General features: G+C 44.9%; 1 protein-coding gene across 1 annotated transcript; it reads left to right on the top strand.

The window, feature by feature from the left end:
* Positions 1-286: 286 nt before the first annotated feature.
* On the top strand, positions 287-24,608 carry LOC138349780 (NADH dehydrogenase [ubiquinone] iron-sulfur protein 3, mitochondrial-like; the record flags this gene model as incomplete). The annotated part of the gene is given in 5 exon segments (XM_069306523.1): positions 287-378; positions 6,457-6,612; positions 7,048-7,140; positions 16,750-16,902; positions 24,173-24,608. Coding segments are annotated over 5 exon segments (653 nt in total), but the record flags the coding sequence as incomplete, so codon positions are not given.

Below are 24,608 nucleotides of genomic sequence, written 5' to 3'. Positions count from 1 at the left end.
CCGGGAAGATGGGTACATTGGTACATCATCTTGGCAGGGATAGTCTGCCAGTAGTAGTCCAGTAGTCCAGTCAACAGTCACCTAGGGGTAAGAAAGGTATTATGCTTCTATTCATATTATATATAATCATATTTTGTCCTACATAAAGTATCTATAGCTGTACTAGGTAATGTGTTTTTGTTTATTAATAACATATTAAATGGCAGTTTAAGCATTTACTGAAATTTATAAGGAAATGAATTTGAAAATCTTTATATTCAGTGATTTTCATCAATTTTTTTTACAGCTACTATTCGGCCTGAGAACGCTGTTCAGAAGCAGACGTTGAGTGAGTTTGGGCAGTACGTAGCAGAGTGTCTACCTAAATATGTCCAGAAGGTAAGAAAAACTTTTGCTACATTTCTAGTTGTTGATTTTACCTCATCAGGTTTGCAGTTGTATGCAGTGTTGCATGCAGATGCCTCCTCTTCACCAAGCAAGACGTGAGCAAGCCTCCAAGATCCAGGGTGCACTTTACTGTATAAGGGGGGGGGGGTCCGACTGTAGGTATCTTGCAACTTCCCATTCAAGATGCCTAACAGTGCACAAGCAGCAAGGACCTATAAGAGAATATATAATCTCTATAAAAAAACAGATAATCACCAGAGATATACTCACAAATAACACCAAAATAATCGACAGATACAGCGACAACAGACAACTGGACATTTGCGAGGCATTATCCATCTAACAAACCAAGTCATGTATTAATTAATAGCCAACTAGCACAAATTACACTTTGCCAACTTCCAGAACACAAGGAACATATAACATACTGTACCTGACATCATGCAAACAGGAGAGTGACAAGATAAAATGGAGCTATAAGTGAGGTGCCTTACCTTCACCCTCATTCCTTTCACCTCATCACCTTCACCTCATCCTTGGGTACATATCGTGCAGCAAGAAACTTTGCAATCATTCGAACTCTGCATTACAGTGTTAGTAAGAGTTAACGAAGCCTATCTCTTGGCGTCATGTCAAATAAAACTGTAAAAAACTTTGTAGAGTTAATTTTTCAACTTTCTTCTCAAGTGAAGAAAAATGTAAGTAAAATAGAAAAGATTCGCACTAGAATCGTTGATCTCACTCTTTCGGTCACCTTCAGTAAAATATGAATAATAAAATAAAACAAAACTTATGATTCAGTCTTTCTATGCATTTCCAGGAAAATAAAGGTTGAACATCCTTGGATTTTGGTTTAGGATAATTGATTGTTGTTATTAAGTTAGTGTGAGATGCTGAAGTTCCATTAACTGGCTTTCTCGCCCTGCGTACTTTACATGCTTCATGTTTACTTTCTTGCGGAAATACTTCGCCTTCTCCATGAGCAAACAAACCATGGCATTGGCATATCTGGGATGGACTTGTTAGTTGTAATGTCCCAAGCTTATTTCTAGTACTGTACCAGCAAGCTTAGCCCAACATATGGCAGAGTACTGGGAAGACGAGACACCATGATCATAGCTCTTATCCTGTAACAACACTAAAAGTACAGTGCATCCTCACTCTAATGAACCTCGCTCTAACGAATTCCTTGATGGTCCGAATGAATTGCATTCGGTACTAATTGTTCAGTGGCACATAGAAATGTTCAATTAAATGAGGATTGTTTGTCCAAGCCGTCACCGAGACCGTGCATCAGAAGGTGGCTGTCATCAACTATGATTCACCTATGTGTAAACACTTATAGTGTTTTATTTTGCTTCCCCATTTTTTTTTTTTTTCGAGAGGGTTGAAAGATGATAAAATGGTATGGGGGAGGCAGGTGGTGCCATTGGTGAGGGTTGGTGTCAGGGGCAGGCGGTGTTAGTAGTTGGGGTTAAGTATCAGGGGCAGGTGGTGGAAGTTATTATCATGGGAGGCAGGTGGAGTTAGTGGTGGGAGTTGTTGTCAGGGGAGGCAGGTGGTGTCAGTGGTGGGAGTTGTCAGGAGAGGCAGGTGGTGTCAGTGGTGGAAGTTGTCAGGAGAGGCAGTGGTGGAAGTTGTCAGGCGAGGCAGTGGTGGAAGTTGTCAGGAGAGGCAGGTAGTGGTGGAAGTTGTCAGGAGAGGCAGTGGTGGAAGTTCAGGCGAGGCAGTGGTGGAAGTTGTCAGGAGAGGCAGGTAGTGGTGGAAGTTGTCAGGAGAGGCAGTGGTGGAAGTTGTCAGGCGAGGAAGTGGTGGAAGTTGTCAGGAGAGGAAGTGGTGGAAGTTGTCAGGAGAGGCAGGTAGTGGTGGAAGTTGTCAGGAGAGGCAGTGGTGGAAGTTGTCAGGAGAGGAAGTGGTGGAAGTTGTCAGGAGAGGCAGGTAGTGGTGGAAGTTGTCAGGAGAGGAAGTGGTGGAAGTTGTCAGGAGAGGCAGGTAGTGGTGGAAGTTGTCAGGAGAGGCAGTGGTGGAAGTTATCAGGAGAGGCAGTGGTGGAAGTTGTCAGGAGAGGCAGTGGTGGAAGTTGTCAGGAGAGGCAGGTAGTGGTGGAAGTTGTCAGGAGAGGCAGTGGTGGAAGTTGTCAGGAGAGGCAGTGGTGGAAGTTGTCAGGAGAGGCAGTGGTGGAAGTTGTCAGGAGAGGCAGTGGTGGAAGTTGTCAGGAGAGGCAGGTAGTGGTGGAAGTTGTCAGGAGAGGCAGTGGTGGAAGTTGTCAGGAGAGGCAGTGGTGGAAGTTGTCAGGAGAGGCAGTGGTGGAAGTTGTCAGGAGAGGCAGTGGTGGAAGTTGTCAGGAGAGGCAGTGGTGGAAGTTGTCAGGTGAGGTAGTGGTGGAAGTTGTCAGGAGAGGCAGTGGTGGAAGTTGTCAGGTGAGGCAGTGGTGGAAGTTGTCAGGAGAGGCAGTGGTGGAAGTTGTCAGGAGAGGCAGTGGTGGAAGTTGTCAGGAGAGGCAGTGGTGGAAGTTGTCAGGAGAGGCAGTGGTGGAAGTTGTCAGGTGAGGCAGTGGTGGAAGTTGTCAGGAGAGGCAGTGGTGGAAGTTGTCAGGAGAGGCAGTGGTGGAAGTTGTCAGGTGAGGCAGTGGTGGAAGTTGTCAGGTGAGGCAGTGGTGGAAGTTGTCAGGAGAGGCAGTGGTGGAAGTTGTCAGGTGAGGCAGTGGTGGAAGTTGTCAGGAGAGGCAGTGGTGGAAGTTGTCAGGAGAGGCAGTGGTGGAAGTTGTCAGGAGAGGCAGTGGTGGAAGTTGTCAGGAGAGGCAGTGGTGGAAGTTGTCAGGCGAGGCAGTGGTGGAAGTTGTCAGGAGAGGAAGTGGTGGAAGTTGTCAGGCGAGGCAGTGGTGGAAGTTGTCAGGCGAGGCAGTGGTGGAAGTTGTCAGGCGAGGCAGTGGTGGAAGTTGTCAGGCGAGGCAGTGGTGGAAGTTGTCAGGAGAGGAAGTGGTGGAAGTTGTCAGGAGAGGTAGTGGTGGAAGTTGTCAGGAGAGGCAGGTAGTGGTGGAAGTTGTCAGGCGAGGCAGTGGTGGAAATTATCAGGAGAGGCAGTGGTGGAAGTTGTCAGGCGAGGCAGTGGTGGAAGTTGTCAGGCGAGGCAGTGGTGGAAATTATCAGGCGAGGCAGTGGTGGAAATTATCAGGAGAGGCAGTGGTGGAAATTATCAGGAGAGGCAGTGGTGGAAATTATCAGGAGAGGCAGTGGTGGAAGTTGTCAGGCGAGGCAGTGGTGGAAGTTGTCAGGCGAGGCAGGTTGCATTAGTGGTGAGCATCAGGGAAGGAGTGTGGTGTCAGTGGGGGTTATAAAAGACTCATCCAGCACATCAACTGTGATCAACTGACTGGCAACACATGGCTGGTGCCGCTGCCTCCTCAATGCTTCACTCGCAGCTTTTCACCAAAATAGCTGAGAAAATTACCATTTCACTTTTTTGTAACACATTGCCCTTAACATATTCCATAGTCAAAATGAAGAATTACAGTAATAATTTTGTTGTATTTATTTATTTATATATACAGTACCAGAGTTCATGTATTCTTGTACAGCTAATAGCACGCATAGCAATTCGGGCAAATGGTGGAGTCAGTAATTACCTAAGTGTAATTACCTAAGTGTAGTTACAGGATGAGAGCTACGCTCGTGGTGTCCCGTCTTCCCAGCACTCTTTGTCATATAACGCTTTGAAACTACTGACGGTCTTGGCCTCCACCACCTTCTCACTTAACTTGTTCCAACTGTCTACCACTCTGTTTGCGAAGGTGAATTTTCTTATATTTCTTCGGCATCTGTGTTTAGCTAGTTTAAATCTATGACCTCTTGTTCTTGAAATTCCAGGTCTCAGGAAGTCTTCCCTGTCGATTTTATCAATTCCTGTTACTGTTTTGTATGTAGTGATCATATCACCTCTTTTTCTTCTGTCTTCAAGTTTTGGCATATTGGTGAAGGGATTGTATTAGGGGGTGGGGTAGGTAGCTAGCCTCTACCCAATTGGTCTTCTTCAATCAATTGGTTGATTGGTCTTCTAAAATAATAATTTTTGCCTCTGCTCTTTACAGATGCTGTCTTCTCGAATCGGCTTAAATACAAAACATATCCACCTTGAACCTTAGTCCTGGCTTTGTTGCTGTTGACTCTTCCCTTTCACAGTACTGTACATACTCAAATGCTCCTACCTTCTTAGCAAACGTGATCTGACTTAACCACTGCACTGCGCAGATTGCCATGAGGTGCTGAATCGAGTGTGTGGAGAGTGCCATGTGGCATATGTAGGTATAGGGAGCGATTCAAAACTCCCACAGGTACGCAGGGCTCACATCCTGTGCCTCAGGACTCCTGTAAACAGATGCTATCTTGAAAAAAAAATTAGTCGGCATCCATGCTGGCTGTGAGAGCCTTAGTACTGAGAGAGCGACCAAGGCTGGTGCATGCAGGAGCCGTGCACAGCTAAGGGCCACAGCATCACTTAGTAATAATGAATAAAATAGATAACTGAAATTATTTTGCATTGATAGTGTTATAGATGATCCTGACTGTGATAGAGACTGTACAACGTTCAGATATCAGTGAACACAATGTTAGTTGATATTCACAGCTTGAGGTAGAGACACACAGCACCCAGCCATTGTTTCCTGCATCTACGTATCCTGAAACGACCTGGTATTCCGTCACCATTGTTGATTTTGTTATGGAAATGGTTTCATATTCGGGATTTTGTGACAGATGTGATAATAACAGTAGTTTTGTAGCTGGTCATAGCGAGATGTGAATAATATTGGAGGCATTGTCTTGCATCATGTGACTGCTGGCGTCGTCTGCTTGTGGCTCCGTGCTGTGTTGTGATTTAGACACCATACCCACCAGAACTGCTGTTGTAGCATAATAACAACAGGAACACTGGTTGAACTAAGAATAGAATATATGTATCACCATATATGAGCTCCATATTTTTGAGAATAGCAAAGTTCCACACATTTAACTATATTCATATTTATTACACACTATTGAATAATATTACTGCAAAAAACTAGATATAAACCACTCACAGACGTTGAAATAATTATGTTAATATGTATTTGGGGCAGCCCCTGCCTGCCACACTCGGCGGTCGGCCGCTAGGCTGACCGTGGATTCTTGTTCTGTGTATATAAACTCTCAACACACGATCTTTGTGGTTCATTATGGTGCACAAACATGTAGATATGTACTGTATTTGTATTATTTCAATATTACAGTATTATTATTATTATTATAATTGGAGACATTTACTACAATGCTTTAGTGCTTTAGTGCAGGGAGCCGGTCGGCCGAGCGAGGGAGCCGGTCGGCCGAGCGGACAGCACGCGGGACTTGTGATCCTGTGGTCCTGGGTTCGATCCCAGGCGCCGGCGAGAAACAATGGGCAGAGTTTCTTTCACCCTGCGCCCCTGTTACCTAGCAGTAAAATAGGTACCTGGGTGTTAGTCAGCTGTCACGGGCTGCTTCCTGGGGGTGGAGGCCTGGTCGAGGACCGGGCCGCGGGGACACTAAAAGCCCCGAAATCATCTCAAGATAACCTCAAGATTGAATGAAGGTGAAGGAAAGACTCAATTTATGTTTAAGTGTATTAAAATCAGATTTTCTGATGTAACCAACATTCTTTCTCAAGGTGGTGAGAAAGTAGTATATACAATGTTCTGCTTGAACATTGTTCTGTATACAATGTTCTGCTTGAACATTGTATTCAGCACCTTGAGAAAGGATGTAAGTTATACCCAAAAATTTAGTTTTAATACACTTGAGCATAAATTGGGTCTTTCCATCACCTTTATTATAATGAGTGTGATTATTATTATTATGCACAGTGAAATAACATTGACATGATGTATTACTGAGAATGTATCAATCAGTAGGAGTCACGAGGAGGAGTCAAACCAGCACACTTTGGTACTCCCAAGCACACCCCCTAAACTGCTACTGATTTTCTCCTCTAATTCATTGATTACTAAACAATAATAATAATAATATTTGTTGTTGACTGTTGATACTCTTGCATCTTCAGGTACAGATCACAGCTGGAAATGAACTGGAAGTGTTGATAGCTCCTGAAGGAGTGGTTCCTGTTATATCCTTCCTGAAAGATCATACTAATGCCCAGTATACATCCCTGTCCGACCTCTGTGGCGTTGACATCCCTACCAGGGCTTACCGCTTTGAGGTAAGGCAAGGAGAACGCTTATATATATAGTATAACATATTGTAAGGCTTTTATTTGGGTGTAGGCCTATAGAATTTGTATCGCTAGCATTTCGTAGGAGATTGATATGTTTGGCATGATTAACAATGGCTTCCATTCTTGAAGCATTTGTTATCCAGCAAGACACACTTGTTAATAAGTGCAACATTTTTGTCCCATTAGAAAATAGGGTTGCTAAGAGCAACATATCTTATCCAAAAAGAGAACATGGGTTGCTAGGGGGAACATTATATTTCTGTTCTTATACTTAGGATTTGGTATTCATTAATATGATAAATATATACTTACATTATCCTTTTGATACTACAATGTACATCAAATTTGTAAAAACAATATATATTACATAAATAATAATTTATTTAGTATATTTTTAATATTAAAATGTTTTCTTTATAGGTGGTGTATAACCTTCTGTCTCTGCGTTATAATGCCAGGATCCGCGTAAAGACATACGCTGATGAACTGATGCCTGTGGATAGCATTTGTGATGTAAGCATTAGGGATTGGTCACTTTCTTCCATTTGACTATGAAATGAAAATGGTTTGTTTTGGGTAACTAATTATCTGTTATGTATACTGCACCCTTGAGAAACCAGACCTCTAAATAAATATTCAACTTTGCCTATAGATTTTTCTATAAAAAATTCAGATTTCTAAAAAACTAGTTTTTTTTTTTTTTTTTTGGGGGGGCAGCCCTGTCGGCTTCCTGAAGCTAACCAAACTGATACGTATTAAATTAGTTTGGAGTCATCAATCATAAGGAATTCTTAGGCCTACTGGGGACCATGAGCCAGAACTTGGTCCCCTCAGAGAAGAGCAGGAAGCAATGGCATATGAGCACTTGATATTTAAAGTACAGTATGTCATATTCTCCCATCAACCGGGACAGCTACACAGAAAGATAGGCGAACCAAAGCAAACAACTAGCCGGGAAAATTGCAACCTACAACCAGAAAGTGCAAACTCCTGAATGAATGAAACTAGTAAGCCTTATCTTCAACTAGTACTCCCGCTAATTAGACCCCCTCCCCCAATGAGGGGTAGCTGGGCCGGCTTCTCGCCACCTCAGTTTTTGTCTGATGTGTTTGGGCGTCCGCGGTCACCGCTGTTATCACTTTCCTGTTCTCGATTTTGCTGTGTGGCTGTATCAGCAATGTGTGTGGTGTGGTGGCCAGGTGTTTCTTGTGCTTAGAGCTGGATGTGCCTAGGGTGCCCTTCCCTGGGTGTAAGTACTTCCCTTGCATGCCAGTGTTCTCTTCCCAGGGCGTTCGGGACTTAGTCTTCATTGTGGGCTTCATCGCTTGATGTTGTCTTCACCGTTGGAGTGAGTCGGGGGTCTGAGTCTTTCCATCTTACGCCGGGTACGGGAGTGTTATTGGCTGGGGAAGGAGGAGCACTGTGGCTGGCATGGTCTGCTACCTATGCGACAGCCGACGTTTCTCTTTGCTGCTTGTTTGCTTGGTGTGTCATTTTGTGGCTTGTTCTTTTTTCATTTTTGGGAATTCTTCCTATGTGGATGGAGGAGATCGGCTTAGCTGTTTATTAGGCAAGCCTAGGTTGTGGTGGCTCTCCACCTCCATTGCCCACGAGGTTTCACCACTGCTACTGGTAGTCAGTTTGCCTGTTTACAAGTAGGGGGTTCTACCGCTTAGCTTGCTTAAGTGCCTGGGCTTCCCATAGGGCTGACGTACCCTGGAAGCCTACCCTTGGGCTTGGTTGGTAACATGGCTTCATCTGAGTCCACTCTTGCCTTATGTGATATTTGCTGGCTATTCGTCGCTCCTACCTCAGGGAGACGATCATCCCTTCTGCCTCCGCCATGCTGCTTGTTGGGTCGGTGACACCTACGACCCGGAGTCTTGCAGGATTTGTTCCCATTCCTCAATCTCTCAAGATAACTTTCTTGCAAGGTGCCAGTTTGGTTGCCCGGTTGGACGCCCCCCAGAGCTGCTCCATTTGAGTTATAGGGCCCAGGCTTTGGGGGTGTTGGTTGCTTTGCCCTTAGTTATGTCCATACCCCCGCTTCCTTTCCGGGTGGGTGGTACCTGGTTGATACCTGGTTGATGGGGTTCTGGGAGTTCTTCTACTCCCCAAGCCCGGCCCGAGGCCAGGCTCGACTTGTGAGAGTTTGGTCCACCAGGCTGTTGCTTGGAGCGGCCCGCAGGGCCACGTACCCACCACAGCCCGGCTGATCCGGAACTTCTCTTAAAAAACCGTCCAGTTTTTCTCTTGAAGATGTCCACGGTTGTTTCCGGCAATATTTCTTATGCTCGCTGGGAGGACGTTGAACAACCGCGGACCCCTGATGTTTATACAGTGCTCTCTGATTGTGCCTATGGCACCTCTGCTCTTCACTGGTTCAATCTTGCATTTTCTTCTGACGTGTGGTTCGTCCCGCTTCTTCTTCCCCCTTCCCTGCTTCCAGCACCATACTGCTTGAGGGTTTCGGAGTCGGGGCGGGGGTCTAAAATGGGATGAGGCTCGGGTGGCTGCCCCTTCTGATTCTGGCACAGAGGTGGTTTGAGTTCATTCTTCCCGCTGAGGCTTCTGGTTCTTACCAGCTGCCTTCCTTCTCAAAAGTCTTTCCCCTGGACTCGCCTTTTCTTCAGAGGTGGTGAGCATGGAAGAGGGCTCGGCCCCGTGGCTTGGGGGTAGTCCGCTTTGGAGAGCTTGGGCTCATTTTGCCTCCTGCTTGGGCCCTTGTGCCTGCTGGGCTTGGTTGTTGCAGCAGGGAAGGGAGTTTTCATTCCCCTACTTCCCTTCTGCATTAGTTTTACCTTATTTGCTGGTTGATATTTACATACTCTCGGTCATTCTCCGATCTGCAGTTTCATTGCTTTGGTGGACAATTTCCTGGACCGGCATCTCATGGCCGAATGCTGTCACTTCTTATCGTGTGGCATTGGTGGAGCCACTCCAGCTTGCGTTAGGGGTGGATGTCATTTCTGCTCCATTCCGCAAGTTCTCTCGTGTGTTTTTTCACCTCCGGCCAGTTCATATGCCGCCTGAGCCATCCTTTTCTTCAGACCAGGTGCTCTCTCTTCCTCTCGGTTTGTTGTGGCACCTTTGGTTCAAGATTGTTTTTGTGAAAGCCTTGTTTTTGATGACTTTGGCCTGTGGGGGTCAGGTGGGGAAGCTTAATGCACTTTTCTGGCACTTGGGGGGTTCTGTTCTTTTGGGGTTATGGGTCATTTTGTTCGTTTGCAGCCCTCTCCTTCTTTTCTGGTGAAGTATAAGACAGCTGGCTTTCAGAGGTGTCCGTTGGTTGTGGATGCTTGGTTGGTTCAGCCGGGGAAAACGTCATGTGTTATGTCCGGTGGCGGGTTTCCATCACTACCTGCGGGGGGCCACTAGTTTGTTGGCGGTGGGGTGCGCTCTGGGTGGATCTGATTTCTCTGGTTCCCTGTTGCAGGGCTTGTGTGTCTCAGGTTGTCTGCGGTGTAATCAAGTCTAGGCCAGCCTGCGGTCTGACCTCGTGCCCATGATGTGAATAAGTACAGTATGAGGCTTAGGCTGCTGTTTTTGGTAATATGTCTTGGATTGACATTCGGGCGTGGGGGTTTTGGAGGTCACACAGGATCCTAGCCGCTGGGCATCTCGTGCACATTCCGGGCCCCCTCTGGCCTTGTGTTGCTCTGGGGCATCTGTTGTGACCTGTTACCTCTTCTCGTCTTAAGACCTGCGGTGCTGCTGCCTCCTGGGTAATTCCCTGCTTTTACTTATCTGTGGGTAGTTAGCTTCAGGAAACCGACGGGGCTCCCCACAGAAAACAGGAGTTGAATGTAACGAAACACCATTTTCTAGGCAAGCCCCGGAGGCTCCCCCGACACCCTTCCTCCCTCGCGGTCGGTGCGGTTTTCATCATTCTAGAACTGTGGTGGTGAGTCGCCAAGCTCCCCCTGTTCCTTGACGCTGGCTAATGAGTAAGTGCACTAATTGGATGATATTTTGCTTGTTTGTTTCCCTTTTGGGGAGTTATATTGCCTAGTTCGGTCGTAGGTTGCACTGTTCACCAGCTTGACGTTTATTTTGTTTTGCCCATCTTTCTAGGTTTCCTTCCCTGTTGATGGCAAGTATGACACACACTAAATGTAAGAGTGGTCATAGGCCATCGCTTCCGGCGCCTCTCTGAGGGGGACCAGCTTCTGGCTCGTGGTCCCCGGTAGGCATAAAATTACTCCCTGTGACTGATGACCCCAAACTAACCTGTGTCCATATCACTAAGATAGCTTCAGGGAGCCTCCGGGGGCTCGCTCAGAAAATGGTGTTTTACTAAATTCAACGCTGGTTTTTGAGCACGATAATGATCTCTGATAGTCCTATGATGACCCCCTTCTAGCACTATAATGCCCTTCTTGTAGCACTATAATGACCTTCTTGTAGCACTATAATGACCCATTATTGCCCTGTAATGATCCCTTACACCTGTATAATGATGCCTTTTTATGGTACTATTATGGGACCCTTCTTGCATTATAATGACCCACTTGTAGCACTATAATGACCCTCTTGTAGCACTATAATGACCCTCTTGTAGCACTATAATGACCCTCTTGTAACACTATAATGACCCATTATTGCCCTGTAATGATCTCTTACAGCTGTATAATGATGCCTTTTTATGGTTACTATTATGGCCCCTTCTAGCACTATAATGACCCCTCATAGCAATGTAATTATGACTTTTAGCACTATAATGACCCCTCATAGCTTATAATGACCTCTCATAGCAGTACAATAATTCTCTCATATCATGAAAATGAACTCTTATTTGAAAGCATAACAGTTACTCAGATCAAATCAAAAGCACAGTGAAAAGCTGTGTACCTCAGGGCACAGTCCTTGCACCACTGCTCTTCCTTAGTCCCATATCAGATGTAAATAAAGATACAAGTCACAGCTTCATGTCGTCTTTTGCAGATGACAAAAAATTATAATGAAAATTGCTTTTGTAGAAGCCATTCAAAAACTGCAAGCTGATATTAATGAGGTTTTTTGACTGGGCAGCAGGAAATAACATGTTTAACAATGATAAAGTACCAGGTACTTAGGTATGGTAAAAATGAAAACATTAAATTAAACACAGTGTACAAATACAATTAAATCTTCTCATATTAAGCTAGAAAATTTATACGATGGATTACATGAACTTTCAAATCCAAGGATCCCATCGCAATGCTCATACTATTCAAATCACTGGAGCTGTCCCACCGCTTAATTACTCACTTCCCTCTTCAGAACAGGAGAGGTTTGCTGAAATGGAGGAATACAGAGACGTGATAGTATGGCAAGCATAAGACACGATAAAGCATCGTAAATTACAGTATTGGGATCGTCTTAGAGATGACCCCAATAATTTAGGTGCTTTATCGTGTCAAATCTGCCATATATATTTATTTGATATATCTTTCATATATTTGATAACTCTTTCATCTAGAAAGGAAATGAGGGAGATATCAACATATTAATGGAAAATACCAGAGGCCAGGTTCCAGATTTACAAAGTAAAATAATAACATACTGATGTGAATGATATGGAAGGAAATGAAGAATAGAGCCCGTGAAGAGTAGAGGTACCATAGGCACAATCAGAGAACAGTGAACATCGGAGGTCCATGGCTGATTAATATCCTCTGTTATAAATGGGAGTCTGTACTATGGGGGATATAGTATAACATGGGTGTAGGGGCAGTAGTTAGCATTAAGAGTTATCACATATGGGAGATCCAAAAGGCCCGGCCCCCAAGTGGAATATCCACAGAATAATAATTGGCTACACAATGTCAGTCTAGAGGTTGATCATAGATCTCCTACACAGGAAGAATGGATACTCCTTTACTAACTTACTTATTTATTAACCCCTTAACAACCCCCCATATACATTCACACCAATAACAATAATAATAATTACTTTACCACACTATCTTATGTTAAAAGCCTTGGTCCACCTAAGCAGGATACAAGGTTTACACTGAGAACAAGCTAGGGTAAAGTTCTACTAGCAAGGGACACTAGCAATGACTCTAGGGAGCTTACTGGTAACACAGGAGCCCACCTGGTTCCCCTGGAATCCCCTAGAGTAACTTGTAAAAATATACACTAGTGAACACCTAATTGCTACACATCAATGCTCTACACATAGAACCCGTTTATGCCAGACAATGAGGATGCTACACAGTCTACTTAACTGGATAACAACGACGCAGAAATAAAGAAACAGAGGAAGGGGAGGAGGTTTCCTTTCACCACAACGCCAGCCAGAGAAGAGCGCATCTCCACTCTTCTCCCTCAGTAGACTCGCTGCCAGCAGACTACTCAACTAATCATACAGCATTCCTATCCCAAGTTTACTCAGGTTTACTTTACAAATGATTAGAAAGTATTAGTAAACATAGTTGGTGCCTATTTTATTATTTAATAATCAACCCCAAGCTCAGTCTTTAAATGCTCTTTGAGAAACAAGAATGGTCTTACGTCTGGCAGGGAAAATACAAACAAATGCACCTCGTGATGCGTTTCCAATACTATAAGGCAGTTTATTTCGCTCAATTTTGACCTCTGGTTTCCACTGAGGAACCCAGGGTCGTAACATCCTCCCTCAAATCTAAGAAATATTGTCAGAACAAAATTTACAGTCTTCAAGAAAAAACTGGGCACTTTTCTGCAAGAAGTCCTGGACCATCCAGGCTGTAGTAGATATGTGGGCCCGCGGGCTGCTCCAAGCAACAGCCTGTTGGACCAAATTATTACAAGTCCAGCCTGGCCCATACCCAGGCTTGGAGTAGAAGACTCCAAGAAGCTTACTTGGGTACAATCCAGGTACCCCTTCATAGCAATAAAATGTCCCCCTTATAGCACTATTAACCCCCTCAAAATACTATTATGACCCCTTATAGCACTGATTCAGTTAGCGCCTTTGTTTGCAGGAACACATGTGCATTAAGCAAAATATTGTACACTTGTTAATGCTCTTACATGAAAATGTAGGGGAACCGTTCGGCCGAGCGGACAGCACGCTGGACTTGTGATCCTGTGGTCCCGGGTTCGATCCCGGGCGCCGACGAGAAACAATGGGCAGAGTTTCTTTCACCCTATGCCCCTGTTACCTAACAGTAAAATAGGTACCTGGGTGTTAGTCAGCTGTCACGGGCTGCTTCCTGGGGGTGGAGGCCTAGTTGAGGACTGGGCCGCGGGAACACTAAAGCCCCGAAATCATCTCAAGATAACCTCAAGATAAGATGTATGCTTTGGGGAGCCCTTCTGGCTCCCTGAAGCTATTGGGCTAATATGAGATACGTTAGACCAAGACGTTAGTCAATGGAGTTCAGCCTACTGGGGACCACGAGCCAGAACCTGGCCCCCTCAGAGGCACAGGGAGCAATGGCTCTGGAAAACTCCCCTGTGGTTGGGGATTTTCTGTAACTGCCATCTGCTTGATACCTGCTTGATGGAGTTCTAGGAAATCTTCTCCCCAAGCCCAGCCCGAGGCCAGGCTTGACTTGTGAGAGCTTGGTCCACTAGGCTGTTGCTTGGAGAGGCCCACAAGTCCACATATCCACCACAGCCTGGTTGGTTCGGCACTCCTTAAAGAAAATTATCTAGTTTTCTCTTAAGGATGTCCACAGTTGTTCCGGCAATATTTCTTATACTCACTGGGAGGATATTGAACAACTGTGGACCTCTGATGTTTATACAGTGTTCTCTGATTGTGCCTATGGCACCCCTGCTCTTTGCTGGTTCTATTCTGCATTTTCTTCCAAATCGTTCACTCAAGTATGTTCTTATTTTACCTTGTAGATTTGGAACCAGGCCCTCCAATATTTTCCGCGTGTATATGATTTTATATCTCTCGCGTCTCCTTTCTAGTGAGTACATTTGGAGAGTTTTGAGACGATCCCAATAATTTAGGTGCTATATCGCGTCTATGTATGCCGTATATGTTCTCTGAATTCTCTCCATTTCAGCAATCTTTCCTGCTTTGAAGGGGGAAGTGACTACAGTACTGAGCAATACTCAAGACAGGACAGAAGTGATTTGTATAGTACAACCATTGTGATGGGATCCCTGGATTTGAAAGTTCTCGTAATTCATCCTATCATGTTTCTAGCTGACACAATATTTGCTTGGTTATGCTTCCTAAGCATTAGGTCGTCAGACATTATTATTCCCAAATCCCTTATATGCTGCTTTCCTACTATGGGCAGATTTGATTGTGTTTTGTACCCTGTATTATGTTTAAGGTCCTCATTTTTACTGTACCTGAGTACCTGGTACTCAGGTACAGTAAAAAGTACTGTTTAGTACTTTGTACTGTTCTTGTACTTAGTACTTTAGTACTGTACTTTGTACTGTTTAGTACAAAGTACTCACGTACTTTGTACTAAACAGTATGCCTATGCACTCTGCACCAGGCCCGGATTCTTGGAACTCCATATTCATCAAGAACTGTAAAAAACCACTATCACAGCCCCTTCACATTCTGTGGAGACAAAGCCTAGATACTGGCGTTATCCCTGACATACTAAAAACAGCAGAGATAGCACCACTCCATAAAGGAGGAAATAAGGCAGAGGCAAAAAATTACAGACCGATAGCACTAACATTGCACATCATAAAAATTTTTGAGAGAGTGCTAAGAAGTAAGATCACGAAATACATGGAATCACAGCATCTCCATAACTCCGGACAACATGGTTTCAGAACAGGGCGCTCTTGCCTGTCGCAGTTGCTGGACCACTATGATATGGCATTAGATGCTATGGAAGACAAACAAAACGCTGATGTAATTTACACAGATTTCGCAAAAGCTTTTGATAAATGTGACCATGGTGTTATTGCACATAAAATGCGTTCAAAAGGAATTACCGGGAAAATAGGCAGATGGATCTACAATTTCCTGACTAACAGAACCCAGTGTGTAATAGTCAACAAAATAAAATCCAGCCCATCAACCGTGAAGAACTCAGTCCCCCAGGGTACTGTGCTTGCTCCAGTACTTTTTCTCATCCTCATATCGGACATAGACAAGAACACAACCTATAGCACTGTATCATCCTTTGCAGATGACACTAGGATTTTCATAAGAGTTGGCAACATAGAGGACACGACAAACCTCCAATCAGATGTAGATCAGGTCTTTCTATGGACTACAGAAAATAATATGGTGTTTAACGAGGATAAGTTCCAGCTCATGCGCTACGGAAAAATTGAAAATATAAAAACAGAAACCACGTACAAAACTCAGGCAAATCATAACATAGAACGAAAAGGTAATGTAAAGGATCTGGGTGTACTCATGTCGGAAGACCTTACCTTTAAAGAACACAATAAAGTAGCCGTCACAACTGCAAGAAAAATGACAGGTTGGATAACAAGAACTTTTCACACTAGAGATGCTATACCGATGATGATACTTTTCAAAACGCTTGTGCTCTCTAGAGTGGAGTACTGCTGCACAATGACAGCCCCTTTCAAAGCTGGAGAAATTGCTGACCTGGAGAGCGTGCAGAGATTCTTTACTGCCAGAATCCACTCAATAAAACATCTAAACTATTGGGACCGACTAAAGAGCCTAAATCTGTACTCCCTTGAGCGCAGGCAGGAGAGATACATAATAATTTACACGTGGAAAATAATTGAGGGGCTGGTCCCAAACCTGCACACAAAAATAACATCACATGAGACCAGAAGACATGGCAGGATGTGCAGAATACCCCCGTTGAAAAGCAGAGGTGCAACAGGTATTCTGAGAGAGAACTCTATCAACATCAGGGGCCCGAGACTGTTCAACACGCTTCCACTACACATAAGGGGGCATAACTAGCCGACCCCTCACAGTGTTCAAGAGAGAACTGGATAAGCATCCCCAAAGAATACCTGATCAACCAGGCTGTGACTCATACGTCAGGCTGCGAGCAGCCGCGTCTAACAGCCTGGTTGATCAGTCCAGCAACCAGGAGGCCTGGTCGATGACCGGGCTGCGGGGACGCTAAGCCCCAGAAGCACCTCAAGGTAACCTGGAGTTTATCACTGCTAAACATCATGTTATTTTCTGTTTCCCAGTCGAAAACTTTATTAATAAGTTTTTTGCCCCAACAGGTCCACAAAGCAGCCAACTGGTATGAGCGAGAAGTGTGGGATATGTATGGAATTTTCTTTGCCAACCACCCAGACCTTCGCAGAATTCTTACGGACTATGGCTTTGAGGGTCATCCATTAAGGAAAGACTTTCCACTATCAGGTTATGTAGAGGTATGAACAATACCAAAATATTTTTCTCTGAATATCTATTCCACAACAAGTTTGTCATGCTGAGAATGTTTACTATATAATAAGAGGGTCCTTTACCACGTTCTAAATTCTGGGCTTATGATGGAGATGCCCAGCTTCAATACACTGCCAGGACAGAAGCAGTCAGTCTTGAGGTTATCTTGAGATGATTTCGGGGCTTTTTAGTGTCCCCGCGGCCCGGTCCTCGACCAGGCCTCCACCCCCAGGAAGCAGCCCGTGACAGCCTGACAGTCAGCCATGTTTCCTCACCAACTTATCCTCCGAATTGACAGTACGGTTTAATACTAAGTGTAATTAGTACATTTTCTTGCTGTCATACATAGTACATAATTGCACTTATGGGGCTGTTACATTTACCTCCTCATTTATTCTCCTCGTTTTCTGTTAAGACACTCGGAATTTTAAGATGAAGTTTTCAAGTTCAATTTGCTATACACAAGTTTTAAATATCAGAAATTTCTTTTTCAGTTTTATTAAACAATAGAGATTTTATACATAATTTGAAAATATTCTGAGTTACTTTACAATTTATTGATATATTTTAGTTTTGTTTTATTAGTTTTATAAAACTGTAATATCAATATAGCTATAGGTTAAGTACTAATTGTAATTAAGAAGCAATAAAATGCTTATTTTCAAACACTATGAAGGTTATGTTAGATCGTGGTTTTCTATTCAGCTTTTCAGGTAAACTAAAAAAATCACAATATATTTGACAGTACGGTTTAATACTAAGTGAAAATAAGTACAATTCCTTACTACTATGAATAGTACATAATTGCACTTACTTGTGCTGTTACATTTACCTCCCCATTTTTGGAGGACGAGTTGTTCTTCACACCTGATGCCCCTGTTTACCTGGCATTAACCACTGTACTGCACCAACTGAGAAAACTCGGTTGGTGGGAAACTGTGCCAACTAAGAAAACACCTTTTGAATATTTCGTACCCATTCAAGACACCTGCACGTAGGTTGTGTACAAAATGAATTCCTGGGACCTCCAGTGAGAAGCAGCCATCTTGGAAAAAATTCCCAGAATATCCTACGGCTGCTGGCTGGGTTAGTACTGAGTGAGCAACCATGGGTGGGGCACGCGCCTCTGGCTCTTAAACGCCTGTCCGACGCGGCGTTGAAAGATCACTCTCTGTCGGTGAAATTCAGACCTTATTGTTTAAGGAACATAAGGGTCATGATATTGATGAAGCTAGGCACAATAAGGACCTAACACAAAGGTCGGATGCAAATGATACGGCACCAATGAGGACGATATAGCGAGCGTATCCAGTTGTAGCTCTGAGCGCCGCCACCCTTGCCATCTCCAATTTTTATAGATAATACATAGATGAATCATATTCTGGGTTCAGTAATGATGCATCTGATACAAGTAGCATAGATGAATTGTTAGCGGCTTCCATGGTGGTGTTTTCCATAGATATTTTCAAGAATAGCTGAATCTCTTCCAGAATGGCTGAATCCCTTCCTGGTTGAATGAATCTCTTCCAGTCAGGGACCTTACAAAACGATCTTTTCAAGACTACCTTACAAATTGATCTTTTCCTATAATCTTTTTAAGACTACCTTACGTTTCATAAGCTTGGCTGCATACCACCTACAGGTACTAAAGCTACGGGTATACGTGAGTGTGTTATTTGCAAGCACACAGAACAAAGAAACAGGGAGCGAAAATCTATCTGTACCTGGTGCAACGTGAGCGAAGTCGCGCTGTGTACCATGGACTACTTCATTGATTATCACTCAGTGTTGAAGTACTGAGTGTAGAATACAGTGTTACTGTGTAAATAGTGTGTGAAACTGTACATATTGTAATATTAGTGAATTTTTAACAAGTAATATTGCAACAATAAACATTTATTGTGGACACATTACTGACACATGTATCACAGTTCCATGGAACATTATGAACATTCTACTGTATACATATTGTAAGGAACACAAATAGGCATCATATACGATCAAAAAACAAATAAAACCACATTGGAAATACATAGAACAAATAATTGAAAATATATTTGTGGCAACACACGGTGCTTGAATGGCCCGCGCGACCGTGTCCGGGCGCTTCACACACGGGCGACTAGCCTGTGACTCACCCCCCCCCCTCCCCTTCTCCATGTCTTCACAGCCAAAGTAAGTGGAATTTTTTAGTTCTTTTTACATGTACGTTTTTAGTGAAGGGAATTTATCATTTTACAAAGATCAACCAAAAATTTGCGAACACTTCATTTTATGCGCACTGGGGGAATGTCTCAATAAACTCGGAGCATCACAGTGATTAAAATAGATACCTGGGATTTTGGCAATTGTTATGGGTTGCATGAACAAATCCACAAGGGCCGTGACGAGGATTCGAACCTGCGTCCGAGAGCATCCCAGACGCTGCCTTAATCGACCGAGCTACGACATGGTCAAAAGGAGTTGAAACCGAAGTTCTACTGAACTTACTGGATCCTGCAGCCTCTCCGAGGCACAAACCAGGGTTTTACACAACTCCCCCATGCACTCGAGCTATGTCAATAGGCCTGGTTTGTGCCTCAGAGAGGCTGCAGGATCCAGTAAGTTCAGTAGAACTTCGGTTTCAACTCCTTTTGACCATGTCGTAGCTCAGACGATTAAGGCAGTGTCTGGGATGATCTCGGACGCAGGTTCGAATCCTCGTCACGGCCCTTGTGGATTTGTTCATTTGATGCATCACGCAATTGTGATTTCTGTGTGTAATGGGTTGCATCATGAGGAAGGTGAGTAGTGCAACTTTCAACGCATGTTTTGCCTCTATTACCTGACACTCCTTCGTTACGCTCCGGCTATGTTATTACAGTACATACTGAAAGGGTATCATTCACATTACAGTGCCTGGTTGACCTCTCACCTTAGTCAGCTTCTATATCTTAGCATTTACCACAAATTACAAGCTAGCAGACCTGACTTGACTCTCTTCATTGCACAGAAGGTCATCTTTCCTCTTGGCCCTAATTGAAGCTCATTTCAATCTGTTCCTCCTTTTGGATGACATTACCAGTTGTAACTGGATGCCATTACCCATTCTACTACGTAATTATACGTAATATCTGGGTAAAAACCTACCTGGCCCCCGTACCGGGCTCGGGAGTAAAAGAACTCGCAGAACCCCCATCCAGGTACACCCACCTGTAACATCCCCATCCAGGTACACCCACCTGTAACATCCCCATCCAGGTACACCCACCTGTAACATCCACATCCAGGTACACCCACCTGTAACATCCACATCCAGGTACACCCACCTGTAACATCCCCATCCAGGTACACCCACCTGTAACATCCACATCCAGGTACACCCACCTGTAACATCCACATCCAGGTACACCCACCTGTAACATCCCCATCCAGGTACACCCACCTGTAACATCCACATCCAGGTACACCCACCTGTAACATCCACATCCAGGTACACCCACCTGTAACATCCACATCCAGGTACACCCACCTGTAACATCCACATCCAGGTACACCCACCTGTAACATCCCCATCCAGGTACACCCACCTGTAACATCCCCATCCAGGTACACCCACCTGTAACATCCACATCCAGGTACACCCACCTGTAACATCCACATCCAGGTACACCCACCTGTAACATCCACATCCAGGTACACCCACCTGTAACATCCACATCCAGGTACACCCACCTGTAACATCCCCATCCAGGTACACCCACCTGTAACATCCACATCCAGGTACACCCACCTGTAACATCCACATCCAGGTACACCCACCTGTAACATCCACATCCAGCAATACAGTCACTCTACATCATCGTGTGCACATTGTACCATTCTGTATTCTTGAGATTATCTTGAGATGATTCGGGGCTTTAGTGTCCCCGCGGCCCGGTCCTCGACCAGGCCTCCACCCCCAGGAAGCAGCCCGTGACAGATGACTAACACCCAGGTACCTATTTTACTGCTAGGTAACAGGGGCATAGGGTGAAAGAAACTCTGCCCACTGTTTCTCGCCAGCGCCCGGGATTGAACCCGAGACCACAGGATCACAAGTCCAGCGTGCTGTCCGCTTGGCCGACCGGCTCCCTTGTTTATCATACTCTCTGAACTGATTGTGCATTATGTACATCCTCATTGAATAATTGTACCCTATATATTCATTATACTCTTTATATTTGTTGATGAGGTAACCTGGGGTACCTTCCTGTTTGCCTTTATGCATTTGAAATGTAATTAATTATCATCATTATTATTAGTATTAGTATTATTATTAGTATTTATAGTATTAGTGTTATTATTAATGTTATTATATTTCACAATTACGCTACTAATGTTCAGAAGAGCATTAGTAGAGTAATTGTGGCACTAAAATATTCTTACGAGTGAAACCACCATGCTGATCAACAATAAAATACAATATTTATCGAATTTGCTGCCGTACAAGTCGATCCGGCGCATAGGATGACTCCCAAGACATTAGAGGTGTAATTCAGGTTTAGGCCTATATTCACCATATAAGATGATCCCCCAGAACAAGCCAGCACCACTTCCCCTGCCCCGCTGTATGGAAGAAAAAACTACGGTATCCCCAAAACTACGGGATTTACTGTATGCCCCGCTACGGTAAGGTAGTGTTGGTGGTTGTCAGGGGAGGCAGGTGGTGTCGGTGGCTGTCAGGTGGTGTCAGTGGCTGTCAGGGGAGGCAGGTGGTGTCAGTGGTTGTCAGGGGAGGCAGGTGGTGTCAGTGGTTGTCAGTGACTGTCATGGGAGGCAGGTGGTGTCAGTGGTTGTCAGGGGAGGCAGGTGGTGTCAGTGGTTGTCAGTGACTGTCATGGGAGGCAGGTGGTGTCAGTGGTTGTCAGGTGGTGTCAGTGGCTGTCATGGGAGGCAGGTGGTGTCAGTGGTTGTCAGGTGGTGTCAGTGGTTGTCATGGGAGGCAGGTGGTGTCAGTGGTTGTCATGGGAGGCAGGTGGTGTCAGTGGTTGTCAGGGGAGGCAGGTGGTGTCAGTGGTTGTCAGGGGAGGCAGGTGGTGTCAGTGGTTGTCAGGTGGTGTCAGTGGTTATCAGGGGAGGCAGGTGGTGTCAGTGGTTGTCAGGGGAGGCAGGTGGTGTCAGTGGTTGTCATGGGAGGCAGGTGGTGTCAGTGGTTGTCAGGGGAGGCAGGTGGTGTCAGTGGTTGTCATGGGAGGCAGGTGGTGTCAGTGGTTGTCAGGGGAGGCAGGTGGTGTCAGTGGTTGTCAGGGGAGGCAGGTGGTGTCAGTGGTTGTCAGGTGGTGTCAGTGGTTGTCATGGGAGGCAGGTGGTGTCAGTGGTTGTCAGGTGGTGTCAGTGGTTGTCATGGGAGGCAGGTGGTGTCAGTGGTTGTCAGGGGAGGCAGGTGGTGTCAGTGGTTGTCAGGTGGTGTCAGTGGCTGTCAGGGGAGGCAGGTGGTGTCAGTGGTTGTCAGGTGGTGTCAGTTGTTGTCAGGGGAGGCAGGTGGTGTCAGTGGTTGTCATGGGAGGCAGGTGGTGTCAGTGGTTGTCATGGGAGGCAGGTGGTGTCAGTGGTTGTCATGGGAGGCAGGTGGTCAGTAGCTGTCAGGTGATTGTCGGGAGGCCAGTGGTTAGTAGTTGTGAGGTGGTGTGAGTGGTTGTCAGGGAAGGTTGGTGGTGTTAGTGGTGGATGTTGTGAGAGTGAGGTGAGTGAATGTCTCTCCCCGCAGGATTGGTCAAGCCTAGCGACACAAGACTTGCCGGTAGCTTGCTTCGACCCACCCCTTTGTACCCATTAGTACTGTATTTCATCTGTACATTACTATGTATTCCTTAGTAATAAAATGTTTGCTATTTGACTATACATTTGACATATATATCAAATATATACGTCAAATGTAAATGTTGACATGAAACAATCTATCCGACGATATGCAGGCGATGAGTCACAATAACGTGGCTAAAGTATGTTGACCAGACCACACACTAGAAGATGAAGGGACGACGACATTTCGGTCCGTCCTGGACCATTCTCAAGTCGATTGTCTAATATCAAGTCGATTAAATATCCACAATATTTAATTGAAAGGTTCAGAAAATAATGTAAATAATTGGAAAAATTAATTACTTAATTTTACTAGCCACGGCAGAGTGGCTAGCACGGGTGAGCAGTGAATAACGTTTGTCAAGTGATTCCAAGCCACAAGCCAATTGAGAGATGATGATGATGATAATTATCACATTGTCTGCTCTGTAATTGCCTGTTTTATTAACAAGATATCATACTGGAGCAATCATAATGCTGAAGATTGTGGTATATTGTAAATACCGTAGTTGGAATACACCTCCATTTAAGAACAATTTAACGACACATGGTGTAGCCTCTAGGCATGACAAAGTAACCATCAGCTGACTGGTGTTGTACTTACCTGTCAACCTAAAGTGTTGTGGGCAGAAGCACCTGCTCTGCCTCCCTCCCTGAACCCCTGACTGCCTGCCAGCCATCCATGCCTGCCCTCCTTTTCTGCCCGCCTGCCTACCCACCCAAACACCCACCCAAACACCAACCCGCCCTGCCTTCCTCACTGCCTGCCTGCCTACCCACCCAAACACCCACCCGCCCTGCCTTCCTCACTGCCTGCCTGCCTACCCACCCAAACACCCACCCGCCCTGCCTTCCTCACTGCCTGCCTGCCTACCCACCCAAACACTCACCCGCCCTGCCTTCCTCACTGCCTGCCTGCCTACCCACCCAAACACCCACCCGCCCTGCCTTCCTCACTGCCTGCCTGCCTACCCACCCAAACACCCACCCTCCCTGCCTTCCTCACTGCCTGCCTGGCAGGCTGGCTGACTCCCTTCCTCCCTACCTCACCAGTTTGCCGAGAAATTTTTATACTTTCACAAGTGAAATGATCTTAATAACTGTGATGGGCTGTGAGAGTTATGGCAAGTGGTGTACAATGAGTGTTAGGCTCGGTGTTTCACTAATCTCTCGGTGGTAAAGGTTCACATTTTATATTCGGCGGCAAGTCGATCCTTCGTTTTGGAGAGAGGTTTTTTTAAGTCTCAAATGTCGACTTATACACCGGCATATATGGTACATTAGTTCTGCAGCAGGTGAGTTTTTAATGCCGAAATCATTGAAAAGGAGAGAGTACAGGACTTCAAAACTTCACTTACAAAATATTGGATGACATGTTGATTATCACTGAAATACTATAATAAGACACTTTCTTCCACTTGTTCAATTTTTCAGGTTCGATACGATGATGAAGCCAAACGAGTGGTTGTGGAACCCATTGAGCTTGCACAGGAATACCGCAAGTTTGACCTCTCGGCACCATGGGAACAGTTTCCCAATTTCCGAGAGCACGCAGCCGCGGAGGAGGTGCCAATAAAAGAAGAGAAGGAGTGAGCACAAGTTCTACCATAGGAACCTTAGGCATTGAAGGTCGTGAAGCAAATATTGTTTACTTAGTACGTCGCGACTTGTTAACATTCTGGACAACTTATGGTTAGTATATTGATAAATTGATGCACATTATGCAATTAGTTTTGTTTGATAGCCAGTACTGTACAAGATGAATTGTGTATTTGGAGCAGAAGGAAATTAATATAAGCATACAGTAATATGACTTTATATTTTATGTAAATAGATGTAAATGTTGATTGAAATAAAAATTAAAGATGAA

This window comes from Procambarus clarkii, chromosome 58 (assembly GCF_040958095.1).
Source record: "Procambarus clarkii isolate CNS0578487 chromosome 58, FALCON_Pclarkii_2.0, whole genome shotgun sequence".
Classification (NCBI taxonomy): Eukaryota; Metazoa; Arthropoda; class Malacostraca; order Decapoda; family Cambaridae; genus Procambarus; species Procambarus clarkii.
This window is presented reverse-complemented; position numbering and strand designations above follow the sequence as displayed.